This window comes from Scatophagus argus, chromosome 8, assembly GCF_020382885.2.
Source record: "Scatophagus argus isolate fScaArg1 chromosome 8, fScaArg1.pri, whole genome shotgun sequence".
NCBI classification, from domain to species: domain Eukaryota; kingdom Metazoa; phylum Chordata; class Actinopteri; family Scatophagidae; genus Scatophagus; species Scatophagus argus.
In genome coordinates this window covers 21489625-21505651 of record NC_058500.1, presented here as the reverse complement: position 1 = coordinate 21505651, position 16027 = coordinate 21489625, and the positions used below count along the sequence as shown (strand labels likewise).

Below are 16027 nucleotides of genomic sequence, written 5' to 3'. Positions count from 1 at the left end.
GAATTTCTCTGTGTGTTTTGTGTATTTGTGCAATGCTGTGCAAGTGTTTATCCAATGTATAATTTCCAATGTGTGTGTGTGTGTTCCAGCACTGGGAAGTGTTTAAGGTCATTACAGAGGTGTTCATCCTGGTGCCTGCACTGGTTGGACTCAAAGGAAATCTGGAGATGACCCTGGCGGCTCGCCTCTCAACCGCTGTAAGCAGGGCTGGGTGGAAAATATTTGAATGTTCTCATACAGAATTTCTTTCAGAACCCGACAACATTCTTCATGTTGTTGAACGATATTACACTGTGTCTGCCCTCCAGTTGAAATGTACCATACAATTTGTATATAGTACAAAGCCACACTGAGGAGAATGTAACTTTTAAATCGTTTGATATTATATCATACCATTAGTTTCAAATTTGGTTTTTGAAGTCATTTTGGCATAATCATGTGTAATACTGCCTGTTAAATTTTTTAGGTACTTCCTTAGATTTTCAAGATCAACTTCATTGCTGAAATGTGGGGGACATGACATTGACAATGCCACAGTAGAAAGAAAGAATGAAAGAAACCCATGCAGTCATATGATCAGACAGCTTTTTAAAATGGACTCTTTTGTACATGCAGTATTATACATTAGCACTGAGTACCTTTACCTGAGAAGGAGGCTATAGGGAATAAGACTGGTAGAGCAACTACATTACATTACAACAACTGTCATGTTACTGTTACTATGGACAAATGGGGGTTAATAGTGATAACAGTGCAGATATTGGAGCTCTCGTTAGCATGTTACATTTTGCTGTGGACCAAAACATGAGGAAGAAGATAATACTAGCTATAAAACTGAGGAACGGTACTGATGTTTCTTGGTCTAATGCTATCCCTATTTTATGCGTAGTAACTACCTGATCCTTCCAGTATGTTATACTGCCTTATTATCTGCACTTCTTCCCTTGTACCTACCAGTAGCCACTAGATATGCCCTGCATCATATGAGGAAAATCAGTAATGTGAAATAACATTGTTCAATACTGCAATGGGACTTGCACTGAATAAAAATTGAAGAGCCCATGTTAGCTCCACACTCCTTCCTCAGCTGTATTACGTAGGTTCATATCACCCAGCATCGTTAATTTTGTAATACCTCTATAACTTAAACGACTGAAATTGGTGGTATCTCCATGTTTGTAGGCCAACACGGGCCAAATGGATGATCCTAATAAGCAGTGGACCATGGTGTGCAGCAATCTGGCTCTTATACAGGTAACATAATTACTGCATAGTCACATAGTAGACTGTGTTGAGTTTACACGAAAAGAAGAAAATAACATCTAATAATTTTGGATACTTTGTTTATGTGTTTGTGGTACTCTTTTATCTAATGTGTTTTGTGTTTAGCAGGATAGATGTCATATATACTGTACTGTGTATCTCAGCTATGGTGTCAGTGGAGTCCTGTCCAAACAAGTTCAAAGAAGTTCCTACTGACAACTGTATATTATTTTTTTATATTTATTATCAATATTTAATATTAACTAAGTTAATGCCTTGTACTCTGAGATGTCTCACATTCTTGTTTGCAAAAAGCTTAATTTTTTTCCGACGAATTACTGCTGAATCAGTTCATTAATTTGTCAAATCATATTTGCCAAACCTACTGCTTTTCTCTGTTTTCTCAACATGTTTTATATACTACACTATTAACTATTTAATCAAGAAAACAATCATCATATTAATCAGTCATGAAAATAATTGTTAATTCCAACTCTGTGTTAATGTCACTGTATTGTATGACCTGCTCGTTGTTCTACCCATGTTGAACCCCATGTTCCAAAGTGTCTCTCCATTTTCTGCAGGTTCAGGCGACAGTGGTGGGCTTCCTCGCAGCAGTGGCAGCCGTGTGTTTAGGGGCAATTTCTAGAGGGGGCGTTGAACTGGACCAGGCTGCTGTTCTCTGTGCCAGCAGCATCACCACTGCCTTTGTAGCTGCTCTTTCCTTAGGTAAGTAACCAGGGATGATGACATTGTTTTGCATTAGGAGTTGTATAAAACTGGCTCAGTTTTTACCACCAAGTTTCACTTGTCACTTTGTAAAGCTTTTCATGCAAAATGTTATAATAGTTAATATGGTCTCAGAATCTCGCCTTGCATAAAAATGAAAATATTTCAAATTAAGACACATTGAATGCGAGACACATCTCACAAAAGGTTTAATAAAATGCTTCAATAGCTTATATGTTGTAATTTGTTTTGCTTAATTTCATAATTATCAAATGCTCATTACCAAATGATGTTATCAACCAGTTACTGATTTTCGTCAAAGCAGAGTAATTTAATTCTCAGCAGTAAGAAAAATGTACAATTTATGCAACTGTCACTTGTGTCAGATTGTTTAAAGGTAAGAATTTAGTTAGTTTGGCTCTTCTCATTAAGAGTTTTCAGTCTGATGCGCTGTTGAGAAAACTGTACTTGTTAACTGATGCTCGTGTTCTAGATTTATTATGAACTACACTGAGCAAAATGTATAAAATAAATGCAATATAAATGTAAAAAAAAAAGGTCAATCAATCAAAGTCAGTCAATCAGAATCCAATGGCAGATTTGCAACACACACATTTAACAGGACATGACTGCCAAACAAACAGGTGGCATGGAGCTCAGATATTAAATCACTTATAATATGATTTTCAAGGTTATCAACCAAGAAAAATTGGCATTTATACACACAGCTGTTGTGTGTAATGTTCATCAAGCTATTTTATATGTAGACCCAGTGACACAAAAGAGACAGTGTCTTGTTCAGAACTGTCTTGTTCATTGGTCAACCCTTATGTCTTTCCTTTCCTATGTGTCTTGTAGATCCAGTTAGCTAAACTTCCTTTGCATAAAAGGAATAGTTTGGCATTTTAGGATATGTTTTTGTTTATCATACTTAAGTGTTAGATGATACCACTCTCATATTAGTCTGTTAAAGCGCAACTTCTTTATTTTTCCATGTTTTTGGATCCAAGTGACTAATGTGGGCAACAGTTTTTGTAATTGGTCCGGTATTGAGCTAGACTGCTGCCGCTGGAAAATGGGCAGCAATGTAATCCCTGCGGGCAGCTGGGCATTTCTTCAACTCTGGATTGGTGGAAATAAACCCTTAATTTACCATATTGGATGTGAAAATACTCTGGCTCTGCGCTCTGTTTTCCCTGCTGCTTCCTTGATATCTGCCTTTCCTCTTGTCTCTTTCCTGATATTTTCACATTTAATGTGGTTTAAGGATTTATTTATTAATGCCGCCCAGTGTTTTATGACAATAAAATTGCTGTTTCTCCAAATGGAGTCTGGTGGTCATGGTGAGAGTGAAGGCAGCTGTTTCTGGTTGAAGAAAAAAGGATTTCACTCTTTAAGAAAAAGCTCTGTCTTTACAGGAATCTTTTCCATAAGGTGGTCAGGCTCTTAGAATAACAGTATGAGCCTGACAGTGGCAAAAAGCCTTTTTAGAGGACATACATCGGTGGTGCACAGATGTCTGGATGGATTACACTGCAGCCTGTTCTGTGACTGTCACTAACACTAATAGCTCAGTACGGGACAAATTCCAAAGCCGTTGTCCCCCCATTTGTCACCTGGATACAAAATTGAAGCTGAAACAATACCAAAGCTACCTTTAAAAATGAAGATGGAACCATGAGATATTTATCTTAGCTTAGCACAAAGGCAGCCACAGCTTTCCAGATTAGTGAACTTTAAAGGCAACACATTTTTTTTTAAATTTTTTTACCTTTGAACAAACTCAGCTAGGTGCCCCCCCCACCCTTAGTCTTTGTGCTAAGCTAAGCTAACTGTCTCATGGCTCCGGCTTCGCAAACAAAAGACAAAATCTATTTTCTAATCTATCTCTTGGCAGTCATTTCTACAATGTCACAGTAATATTTCTGTAGAAATTAAAAAATACTTGTCACTTTGGTTAATGTATTTTTTTAATCACGACAACCGACACCATCAGTCAGTCCAGTTCATCTGACAGGCTAATCAGGTTTTTCATGTAGCAGCAGGTGCCCCGTATCATTCTTTCTTCTCATGTAACATGCATATAATCACACCGTAATTACTCTAGAGTTTAGGAGGTTTAATAAATGAAGGACGTTAATTTCCTCTGATTTTATTTTTTGCTAATGTCTTGAGTCATATCTCATTGAAGAGTAACCTCTTTCCAGTTTTCCTCTCCTCCCTGTACCATCTCTAACATTGCTCTATAAATTAGTTTTCTTATTTTGCTCAGTTCTAGATGCAACTTGTGTAAGTCTTTTTTCCAGGAAGCTGTCATTCTGTGACACCGGCTGATGTTCTGGAAATTGTCTTTATTGGCATAGAGAATTTTTGTTAGGCTGTGTTAAAAGCCTGATCCAGAACACAATGAATTATATCTTTCTGTATACTTTTCCCTTTGGAGTCATCATGATAACTTCTTTGTCCGTCGTCCTAGTTTCTGTTTCTGTCCTTTCAGACTTTTCTCAGTCATTTCTCTGCTGTTTCTGCAGGCTTGGTGATGATTGGAGTTATTATCGGCTCCAGGAAGGTGGGGATCAACCCTGACAACGTGGCCACGCCCATCGCTGCTAGTCTGGGTGATTTGATCACCTTGTCCCTGCTGGCTGGGGTTAGCAGCACCCTCTATGAATATATAGGTGAGGAAATACAGTAACACAGAAGTCAGGAGGGAGATCAGCTAGACTAAATCAGCTGATCTGTGTGTGCCCCCTTGTAGACTTTGTGCACCCACATCTGGACACTTTGAATGTCTGTGTTATGAAGTGGTGAGAACAATGTTATGATGTGGTTATACCATGATAATAAGGCAAATGTGACACAAGATTCTGATTATAACTCAAAGTCCTTATTTGAGCCTGTCATGCTAGTAACCAGAACACAAGATGGCAGCAAAATGTTTATTTTCTCAGACAGCTTGTTATGGTGTGATACAAAGTACAACAGTGCAGCATGCTTGTATGTGCGCGTTCATACTGCATCTCCTGGTATTCACACTATCTCACTCGGCTGAATTTTTTCTGGCTGTGTTATGTAAGTGGCCACCGTATCATCTGTTCTAGGGCAAGTATGTTTAAGTGTGTGTGAGCCTCTTGGCTCTAATTTCACTGTTGTGTGGGAGGATTTCTACATGGGTGTATTTATAAATATTTGGTGTGTACTTTATATGCTGAAACTTGAACCAAACGCAGAGTTTGTCTCCTTTTTTTAAACACGAAAATGTTAAAACAAATGGATAATGTTAATGGTTTGAACTGAAAAGAATTTGGTCAAGTATTTATCGATTAATGGATTAATTGTGAAAATAATTGTCGGGTTATATCGATAATGAAAATAATCACTATTTGCAGCCCTGTTTTAGGTGAAGCTCAATAAAGAATATTTGAGGATGTTAATCTATTTCTTGCCTGTTCCTGTCCCATAGATATGTGGTACCTGTCCCCCCTGGTGTGTCTCATCTTCCTGGCTCTGATCCCAGTGTGGGTGGTGGTGGCCCAACAGAGCCCTCAAATCAAGGAGGTTCTACGCTCAGGGTGGCAGCCTGTTATCGTAGCCATGTCTATTAGCAGGTATGCACACTAACACCTTTTAATTATTCATTCTTATGTAATTAAGACTCTTAATCCCTCTGTGTTTGCGATTTCCAGTTTTGGAGGCCTTATACTGGACAAGACAGTGAGTGATCCCAACTTTGAGGGCATGGCTGTCTTTACACCCGTCATTAATGGTAAGCTCATAGAGCTTTACAGCTGAATGCCACAAAGAGTAATCAAACTGTTTCATTAGCATGTTAGTTATTTATTGGATGTTGGTGTCCAGAGGGAAAATGTAATCTTTTACCTCATCAACTTCATTGATTTTTTTGTAAATATATGCTTAATCCAAAATTGATGCCAGCAACATATTTCAAACAAGTTGGGCCAGGAGCAAAAGAAGGCAAAAGGAAATAGTTGTGAACAGGTTTAGTGGTAACAGGTGACAGTATTATGATTGGGTATGAAAGGCTCAGTCGTTCACAAGCAACGATGGTGCGAGGTTCACCACTTTGTGAAACACATGATTGTGTTAAAGATATTAATACATGGGCTCAGGAACACCATATAAAATCATTATTGGTAAACACATCTGATGATCTTATTTTTTGTTTGTTTGTTTGTGTGTTTTTGCTGGGGTTTTTTTAACTTGTTACACAGCGTCCCGACATTTTAGGAATCAAGGTTGTACTATCAGCTTGCTGCCTGTATGATTCCAAGCTGAATGCAAAAGGCTCAGCAGAGCACAGGTGAATCCAAACACATATGACTGATGTGTAGGGAGTGTTTAAGGAACATGACTAGAGATGTAATGACAACTTGTCAGCAGTTTGAAGTCTAAATGGAGGCAAGCAAACTATACCTTATTACTTACTGGATCATCTAATGATCAGTTGATGTGATAACAATATTCAGTCTCATATACGTGGTCATGTATTCAAACCTGTTCCTGGATCACAAGTTATGTGGAGGTACAGGTTGTGTTCTTCTCTTGCTTCTTGCGTGTACCTGAGCAGCATATTAAACACTGAGTTGACAGCGCAGTCCAGCTCTCAGAACAGAATAGGAATGCTTTTCTCTCCGATTTTACTGAGATTTGGTGCTGAGTGCATCAATAATCCCCAACAACATACCTCAACTTCACCAAATGACTTATTGGACTGATTTCCTTCCTACTTGGCAGCTGATTTTTTTTCATCTTTAACATCTTTTCTCTATCTGGTCGTATAGTTGTATACAGTAGCTAATTTGTAATGCAGGTGAGGTTTAAGGAGTTAAATAATGTCAGGCATAGCTTTCAAGAGCAGTGTTAACAGGAAATGTAGCACAGACAGGCATACAATGATGTAACTGAAAGGATGATGTCAATTTTGTTATTTCTTGTATCGAAAAGTGTCCTTGCAGCAAGCGACTCTGAAGCTGTGGCTGGTGCTTCACGGAGGGCTGAACCTCAGTATTTTAGTTTGAAGCATTAAACAACAGAAAAAAAGCTCTCGTTCAGTGCTGTCAAAGTGGTCCAAAAAGTTACTGCCTGTGTAACATGCAGTTTAAAATTGGCAATAAAACATTCTTTTTTTTCAGGTTGATTGCCAGTGTGAAACGAAGTGAAACCAGTGGCAATCTGTAAGGAAACTAGTCTAAAATCATATGTGACACTTTGGAAAATGCTTGGTTCTAATAATACAGTATACCTGATTTACAGTTAATGAGCTAAAACATGCAGAGCTGCCAAAATGTCCTGGAAATGAAGCCTTAAAACCACTGGAACATTCTCAGAAACACCAGCTATTTCAGGACGACCAAGGCCATCATGTGGTGCATCAGACTGCTTTGATGAATCACTCTCGAGTTCCATTTTACACAGAAGTTTACAGTACCCTGCAGAACAGATTACACAGCCTTCCCAAAGAGTGAGGAATGAGTAGCATTAACGTTACATGCTAACCCATGTTTCACAGCTCGTCAGCAGGTTGATATACCAGTTTAAGGACTCAGTTAGACCTTTTGCCAAAGGAACACTCCCATACATCAGCTGCACACTTTAGCCTATCCAACTAACTGTTAAATGTTAAAAGTTATATATCCTAACTAATAAAGCATAAATCTGACCTCAGTCTTGTTTATCCAGGTGTGTAACCTCAACATCCAAGCAGGGTTATGTTATAATGAAAAGCCGGTCGGAGCGTATATTTTTGATTATCCTACTTTGATTGCTAGAACTAATAAGCTCCAGATAACAATGAATGAAGAATGCTTGTACAACAGTGGATACTTCTGCATTGCTTGTGAGAGTCCATCAGGGTTAACAGTGGCTCAAGTGGAAGTTGTCTTTTGGGCTTTGCAAAGGCACCTTGGACGTTTCGCATTACCCTCATTTTAGCATTATTTCATGTTTGTAGCCATGGAGTTCATATCTAGGATTCCCTTTATAGGTTTCTTGTTTTACAGTCAGCTTGAAGCATAAAGAAGTCAACTGCAGACTGTGCTTCTGACTCATTGAACTAATGCTAGACTAAGGCAGTTGAGCTGTAAAAATGGTTGCCGATTAAAAAGGAGAAGCCAGTTTTTGTCCATTTCTGATGTCAATGACTCATCATTTCAAAAATGACCAAAATCTTCAAGTGGTGAATGTCATCAACTTCGTTTGATGCATCCCTGACGGTTTCTTGGGTTTGCATGCAGTTTTTTTTCTCCGTGTAAAAGTCCTAATCAACCATAGAAATCAGAGAATGAAACTCTGATGGTTTGTAGTTACTTTATACACATAAAAAACTGATTTGCACACCTCATAATGCTGTTTAAGAATGATGAAAAATAGACTGAGACATGGAGAAGTGGAGGCAAAAGAGAAGAAGCAGTCTTCTGAATGAGTGGTTTGGCTGCAAAGTGACACATGCAGTAAAGGAGAGAAGTTGATATAAACCACTAATGGTGCACACCCAGTGTCCTGGCACAGCCTTTAATAAGCCTGGACTCTCACTGTCACTGTTTCTCATTTTGCCTCTGCCCATCTTCCTGCTGTTTCATAATCTCCCTCCCTTTCCCTGTCTTTGCACCACCACCACATAAATTCTCCAATCTGGTTTGAATTTCCCTTTTTCCCTCGCTGGCTTGCATATAAACCAGTATTACGTTTTTCTAAAAGTTCCCTTAAGTCTTTTCCATCTCACAAAAGAACATCTGTGCCATTTTTTGAGGTAAATACTCATAAGGTGTTTGATGTAACCGAATTAGGCAGAGATACCTCTGTCAACAAGAAAATAATAATAGGCTTTGAAAACCAGTGGGACCTGGTTGTTGTTCTGCACTCAAAACATGGCTGTGAAGAAATTATTAAAAGGTCTCAACTCAGACCAGAAGGAGAGGATAAAATCTTATCTTATATCTCTCATGTTTAACCTCTGTGAGATTTTTTGATTCTGTGAAGCACGAAACATATGGAACCGCTTTAAGTTTGATATCTTGACACGAAATCAGTCAGAAATAAGTTCTCTTTTCAGGAAAGGCACTTAATGTTCTGCACAAGCGGAATCATATTTCACTGTTGAGACCATATGGCTGCATGAGGATGACTTTCTGTCTGTATGCACGTGTTGCTGCTCTTGTGTCTGAGAGATATCAGGTGGAGCTTTTATTTGTGTTCATCTTGCCTTTCTTTCTAATGCTGTGACTCCACTGGCCAGCTTTTAGCTTGTTCTTTGGCGTGTGTGGTTTATTAAGCTGGACCCGTCTCTCTGTAAACCCAGGCTGGCTCAGGGCAGAGCCAAGCCTTTGTCATTACCTGGCTTAATTTGTGTGCGGGCAGCTATGAAAGAGATGAAGCGTAACTGATTCTAAAGCTGTTGTGAGAAAGAACTTTGTGTCTGTTGATTCAATATCAAATCGGTATCAGATATCAGTCCGTATGGGAAAACAATAACTCTTGGTCTGATTTGCTGGGTTTTTTTCTGCCTGAAGTGGATACTCTGCTTTGTACGCTCCTCTCAGTATATTTGCTCATTCACTCACACATTCAGTCAGTGTGTCTTTCCTTCCCCGGTTTAGGAGTGGGTGGTAACTTGGTGGCCATCCAGGCCAGTAGGATCTCAACCTACCTGCACTTCTGGTCCATCCCAGGGGTGCTGCCCTACAAGATGAGGCAGCACTGGCCCAATCCCTGCATCACCTTCTTTTCCTCAGGTAACACTGCCATGCTGCTATGCAGACCTTGGCTTCTATAAACACAGGAACCCTCTGTATTTATCCAAAGCCCATGATGAATCACAAGAAGGGTGACTGAAGAACAAAGTTAAATCCCAATATAGCCAGTGTCAAAATTAACCAACCTTTCTGAAGCAAACATCTCCGGAAAGCATCTGCATTTACTGCATTATGCAATTATAATACATTTACACATTTTACTCCACAGTACCTCTTTGAGGCTGCGCTAATCGATATTTTTTATTTGAAGAATACATGAAATTACTGTGTGTAATGTGTAAACACTTGACTCTGCAGTTGCCCACAGCACTATGGAGCTGAGTGTCTAACTCTGTGTCCAGCTTTGTTTCCATCTCACCACTCTCATCGGGGTCATTTTCAGCTGCATTAAGCAGCAGTTTTCAGTTAAAAAAGCAGACCCGCTGTGCAGTACGGGTGCAAACAAAGTTAATGACTAGTTGGTGAACTTAATGGACCTAATGGAGCATTTTGCAGCTAAAGAGCCAAACATTTATGTAGGCCTAAATTTTCAGATGAGCTTTTTTGTAGAACAAAACAGAGCTAAATGAGAGTTCATTTTGGGCTTACAACACATTTCAGCTGCTTCTGCAATCCCAAAGTGGCCAAAAAATATAGTGGATATCAATTTTGATAACCAAGGAGAGCTTTTTTTTGGGAGTTGATCTCCCTCTTGAGAATAGAGAGGAACTGACCTGGATTAGAAACTTGTTAAACAGGAGCTGGATTCTGGACAGTGTGATTGAGTGTGATTACATGTGTGTTATTAACCTCGTTTTGATCCTATCTGGGATGTGATATGCATATTCAGGATTCTCGGTTTTCATCCATGTTCCTGAGACTGAGACATGTTGTTTACATGCACAGTACAGTAAGATACAGTACTAGTCAAACTAGTCAAATGTGTAAAACAACTGAAAAGTTTTTGAACACCAAAATACAGCAGACAGAACTGAGTGAACAGTGTGGAAAAACTGTGCGTAAAGAGATAATGCTAGTAAAATGAAGTGGCCTACCTGTTTACCAAGCTGAATCTCTTCTCTGTGTCTCCCAGGGGTGAACTCCAAGTCAGCACGGGTGCTCCTGATGCTGGTTATTCCCGGTCACCTGGTCTTCCTCTACGCCATCTCTCTGCTGCAGGGAGATGAGGCGCCCATCTCTGTAGCCTTCACCATCTGCTACCTGTGTGCCGCTCTGCTACAGGTAAACTAATGTAGTTTCATACACCCATTTTGTGAGATGTTTTCATGTTGCCTTTTTACAACCAACAAAATAATTTTTAGATTCCTGTTAGTGGTAGTAAATGCTGAGTGATTCACAAACTTAGTGGCCCTCAGTTGGCCCTGAAGTTTCACATGACACTCTGATACAAACCCTGTGAACCAGTCATCAGAAGGTAAGGCTTTGTACAGTCTGATAAAAATGGCTGCTGCCACCTGTTACCTAACTGTGAACTAACCTGCGCCAGGTGTTGGTGTTTCAGCAGCTCCCTGAGATGAAGATTTGTTCCTGGACAGAATCAAAAGTACACCGCACTCCTGCCACGGTCACCTTTCTGACCTTTCTCAACAACATTATGCTGTGCAAAACTGAGACTTATTATTTTTGATGATATTGTTAGTACTATTGCACAAATTAATATGTTGATTCCCACGGCAATGTCCATAATCTCTGTGAGGTTCATATAACTCAGACTTGACTGCTTGGAAGATTCAGAGGAAGCTGCTATTGAAATCACTCGCCTGATTTATGATTTATGATTTATGACAATTAAAACATACGCACATACAAAATATCAGAGGTTGCAGAGAAAACTCACATATACATATACATCATGATAAAGCTGAGGTCATTGTCAGTTTTGAACTGCCGAGGATAAGGGGAAACACGCTGACAGGGTAGATCACAACAGAGCTCTCTCCAGTGAGTGAATGCTTGTCTGTTTTACCTCGGTTTCTGTTGCTATCCCTCTTCCACTTGCCCTGTCAGTGGGGTTTCTTTTTTTGCAGGGTAGTGTTTAGAAATACTGTTACCTGGGGATTTCTACCAGGAAAAACTAATCCTGTTCCTGTTTTGGCTGTGCACTGGCAGACGTGTTTCCTTTTGCCGTAAATCAAGAGCTCGTTTTTCTCTGAAAAAATCAGTATACCAACGTGAAAGCAAGGCTTGCAGCGAGCCAGTATAAAGGCAGATGGTGTCATTTTTCTATAGCCTTTATACCATACAATCACAGTTTTTATGATGATAAGTTTATGCCAAAAAGTTATATCTTCTTTTTTTTTTCTTAAAGAAAGCTTTGTCAGCTCAGTTATCTTCTCCCTTTAGGTGTCCATTCTCCTTTATGTTGCTGACCTCATCATCCGTGTGATGTGGAGACGGAGTCTGGACCCTGACAACTTCTCCATCCCCTACCTGACTGCCCTGGGGGACCTGTTGGGCACCGGCTTTCTGGCCCTCTGCTTCCGCTGCGTCTCATTGGTTCAGAGCCTGGGTCTCTGAATCTTTTCCCTTTTAACATTGAACATTAAGCCAGCCACTGTCTTGTCGCACCAATTTTGTTACAGAGATGCTTTTGATCGGACAGTAAAGCATTTTCTGATGGTTACCATTGCGCCAGTTCATACTGAGGAGTCTGTCTGCCTCAAATTGTAACTTTTACAATGATGGAGAGATGGCACAGGTGGCACCACCCATTTACACTCATGCTTCTGGGTGAAGGGTTTGCTGCCTGATCATGTCCAACCAATCTGGATGTTTTATTTCCCTGTCCTTCAGAGCATCTACTACAGCATATTGATCATTCATCATTCCTTTCTATCAGTTCATCTTTTAGTGTTCTGCACTAATTAAATATGAGTTTGGTGGCTCTGTGCTTGTCTCTCAGCTCATCTCTTTGACTTCATCAGATGAATATGTAGCAACTCTGTATTGTGGCAGCAAGACTGAACAGGTGGTCTGCTTGTGAACATTTGTTTGAAGTTGTGGATAGAACAAACAGACTTAAAGTAGTCCATATTTGGGTGGGCTGTACTATGCATAAATACTAGTTATTGTGGAGGTTGATGTAGTAGTACACTAACTGGAATTAGTTTTCATCAGAAATCAGGTCAAGTACCTATAACACTCAGTTTTGTTATCTCATGAAAAAACTTAAATCTCTATTATTATTGGTGCAGCGTACCTGTCTATTCATAATGATTTCTGAAAATTCATTTTGAGGTATTGTTACAAGGACAAATGCCTTGGCTGCCCAGTGGAAACAGCATAATTAGAAGTGCAGTAGTCACTGTGGTATCTGCCATGATCAGTGGGCTCACCTTTGATTTGACAGTGCCGTGATGCAGAGAACAGTGCTCCCATTAGTGGAAACTGATTTTGTGTAAAAGGTGCAAATTCACTATGAGAAATTAAAAGCATTTATTTCAGTGAGATTTGTTCACTTTGTTTGTTTGAGAACCATTTTTTAGTGAAATGAGATGCCAAACATAACTATTGTTGACTGCAGGACGAAAGGTATCCACAAGCAACTCTTGACAGTTATAAATTATGTTTGTATCCAGAATCTGTTCTGTGAAGTGATTTATTGGCATACTTAGAATTAAAGGTTTGCCCTGACCAGTGGAAAAAAACTCATACAAAATATTTGCTTGCGAGAGTTAGATGAGAAGATACTGTAGATATCATTCTCATACTTGTACATCCATAACCCTGTACCTGTCACTTTTGAGTCACTGAGCATTTTGCAGCTTAAGACCCCGAGAGTCACTTTGTATGAACTGAACAAACTTTAAATAGCATTAGTTAGTGCTTGTATGCAGATTCTGCTTGATTTTTTTTTCTTCACAATGCCAGGTTAGCTGTTTCCCCATTTCCAGCCCAAGCTAAGTTTGCTGGCTATTGGCTTTAACTTCATACTTAGCGTACAAACATGTACATTGCAGTCAGTCTTTTCATTTTGCTCTCTACAAGAAGGCAAATAAGCATACTTCCTGAAGTGTCCGGGTTTCCCTTTGAGGGTTGGAATAGGATCTGTCTTCACAATGTCTCCACAATGTCTAATATGCAGATGATGTATTACTTTTCATTGCAAATTCAGTAGGTACATGCAGTGCCATTAACACAGCAGTCGCAAACCAACAGTAAAAAACAGTATTAATTAAAAGCAATGAGAAGGTTTTTTTAAATTCTGTATCGTACCAGAAGTAGTACCAGAAGAAGGCCCACTTACACAGTCGTGTTCTAAAGCACTGTGATGTGCACAAAATGTGTCTACACGTGTCACTATTTGTATAGCAATCTAAATGTATATATTTGCAATATTTTATTTGTTGTGAATTATGTGCTGCCACCAGAACCAACAGCAGAAAACTGAAGAACTGCAGAAGACTTGTATTCACCCATCAGCCCAGGCTCATGTGTTTACATTGACTGTAGCTGCAGAGGATCTTGGTACTTCATACCAAAATTCCCTTTAATGGAGGGTTCACAAAGCCTTACTGTTCATTGTCAAACCATACAACCTCATCATCACAGCACTGAGTGCATATACATGCACATATTACATGAATACAAAAAAGCTTACAATTAGTCTGGTTAAAAAAAACCCTGTAAAACCCAAAGTATTTAGAATACATACAGTCTAAAATACACAGGCTAGCTCTCTATCCGTTCTATCAGACTTGCGTTTCTTGCAAGTGCATATATGCATATATGAGCTTCATCTCAAAGATTTACACAATTTCTCAAATTAACACCATAAAAGAAAATGTGTGTGTAGTCACATGGAACATCTGTTTTTGTTTTTTTTTTAAAGATGAACCTCATAAGCACTGGAACATGATGCATTTCTAAAAAAAAACCTGTAAGGTATTTCAGAGTTAGTAATGTTTTGCTTAAAGCTTTTATTGTGACACTTTCTACACTTGAAGGTAATGAAATTTAGATATGTACTGTTCAATCAATTTCAACTGAGCTTACTCTGTCTGTATCTTACTGTATGTAAGGTTGTGTTGTACCAGCACATAAGTGTATTTTAATCAATAGGGCTGATCAAATTATCATCGTTATAAATTGCATTGATCACATTTGCATAGATAACAATGAATGTAGTAATAACCTTTAAAAAAAAATGCATAATCTTGTATTTCTAGAATTATTTTGACTCCCATCTGATGTTTGTCCAGATTAATGACCAGATTCAAGTCCTTGACTCATTTGTTGGTTAAGTGTCTAGTTAAATGTCGGTTTCTAGAGGTGTTAAATAAATATATGGATATTTGGATAGTTAATTTAAGACTAAATTTGGATTTATAATAATAATGTAAAATTAACAGAGGAGTTTGGTTTTCTAGGAAATATCTTTATCTACTTCATTGTCAAAATTTTAAACATGACTGACAAAGAGCTGGACATTGAAACCGGTTCCTCGGGTTCTGTGGTTTTTCTGAGTTTTACTTTCAAAATCCCATTGATATTTAATTCCTTGTTTTTGTTTTTCATCACAGGTTTCATGTGATGACTTGTTTAAGACATTATGCTAAGCTAAGCTAACTGCCTCATGGCTGTAGCTTCGCTTACAGACAGAGTGATATTGATCCTCTCATCACAAAATGTCAAACTGTTCCATTGAAAAAAATAGGTTATCATCCAGCAATATTCAGTATGTAAGAAAGTGATGGCAAGTGATGGTTTGCTATTTGCAAACTTGCACTTTTGTTTTAACAGTAGTCAAAGTTGCCTTGAAAAAAACAAAAACTTAATGTCAGCTGTCTTATCAAAAGCCTCATTTACAGCCATGTCAATGTCCAAAGAATAGTGGCGTTATTTAAGTGTTGCAACAGTCCTTTCTCTTTTACCTTCTGTAGGCAAACTTTGTACTGTACTTCAATGTTGACACTGCCACATTACAACTTTAGGGGCTTTTAAAAAGTCTTTATTTTCTAATCTTGCTGTATTCACTGTCACTTGAGCTTCCACACTTACGGTATGTTTTGTCTTGCGTGTGTGCAAGCGTGAAATTACAATATGTGACAAATGTTTGGTGAGCGTTACTGTAATACTGTGGCTATGAACAGTTATATTTTAATAAAAACCAACAACATAATGAAATCTGTGTTGTTTTGTCATCATCACCTAAATCTATCAAAAAAATTACATTTGTTTCTGTCAAGTATTAATTGTGGAAGGTCCACACAAATTTGATCTTTTTGTCTGCCACTATTTTTCATCTTGAGTGGAGGCCTCAG

At 38.7% G+C, this 16027-nt stretch overlaps 1 protein-coding gene across 8 annotated transcripts in view; it reads left to right on the top strand.

Annotated features, from left to right (window-relative positions):
- Positions 1-15890, top strand: part of LOC124062994 (solute carrier family 41 member 3-like) — a 29099-nt gene extending 13209 nt beyond the window's left edge. For all 8 annotated transcript variants that reach the window (XM_046396162.1, XM_046396165.1, XM_046396160.1 and 5 more), the window contains 9 exons: positions 90-197; positions 1183-1254; positions 1848-1992; positions 4524-4670; positions 5456-5600; positions 5679-5758; positions 9609-9743; positions 10837-10985; positions 12108-15890. In XM_046396162.1, coding sequence (XP_046252118.1) covers positions 90-197; positions 1183-1254; positions 1848-1992; positions 4524-4670; positions 5456-5600; positions 5679-5758; positions 9609-9743; positions 10837-10985; positions 12108-12281 — 1155 coding nt within the window. In that variant the 3' untranslated portion in view covers positions 12282-15890. The remainder of the gene's footprint in view (positions 1-89; positions 198-1182; positions 1255-1847; positions 1993-4523; positions 4671-5455; positions 5601-5678; positions 5759-9608; positions 9744-10836; positions 10986-12107) is intronic.
- Positions 15891-16027: the final 137 nt, after the last annotated feature.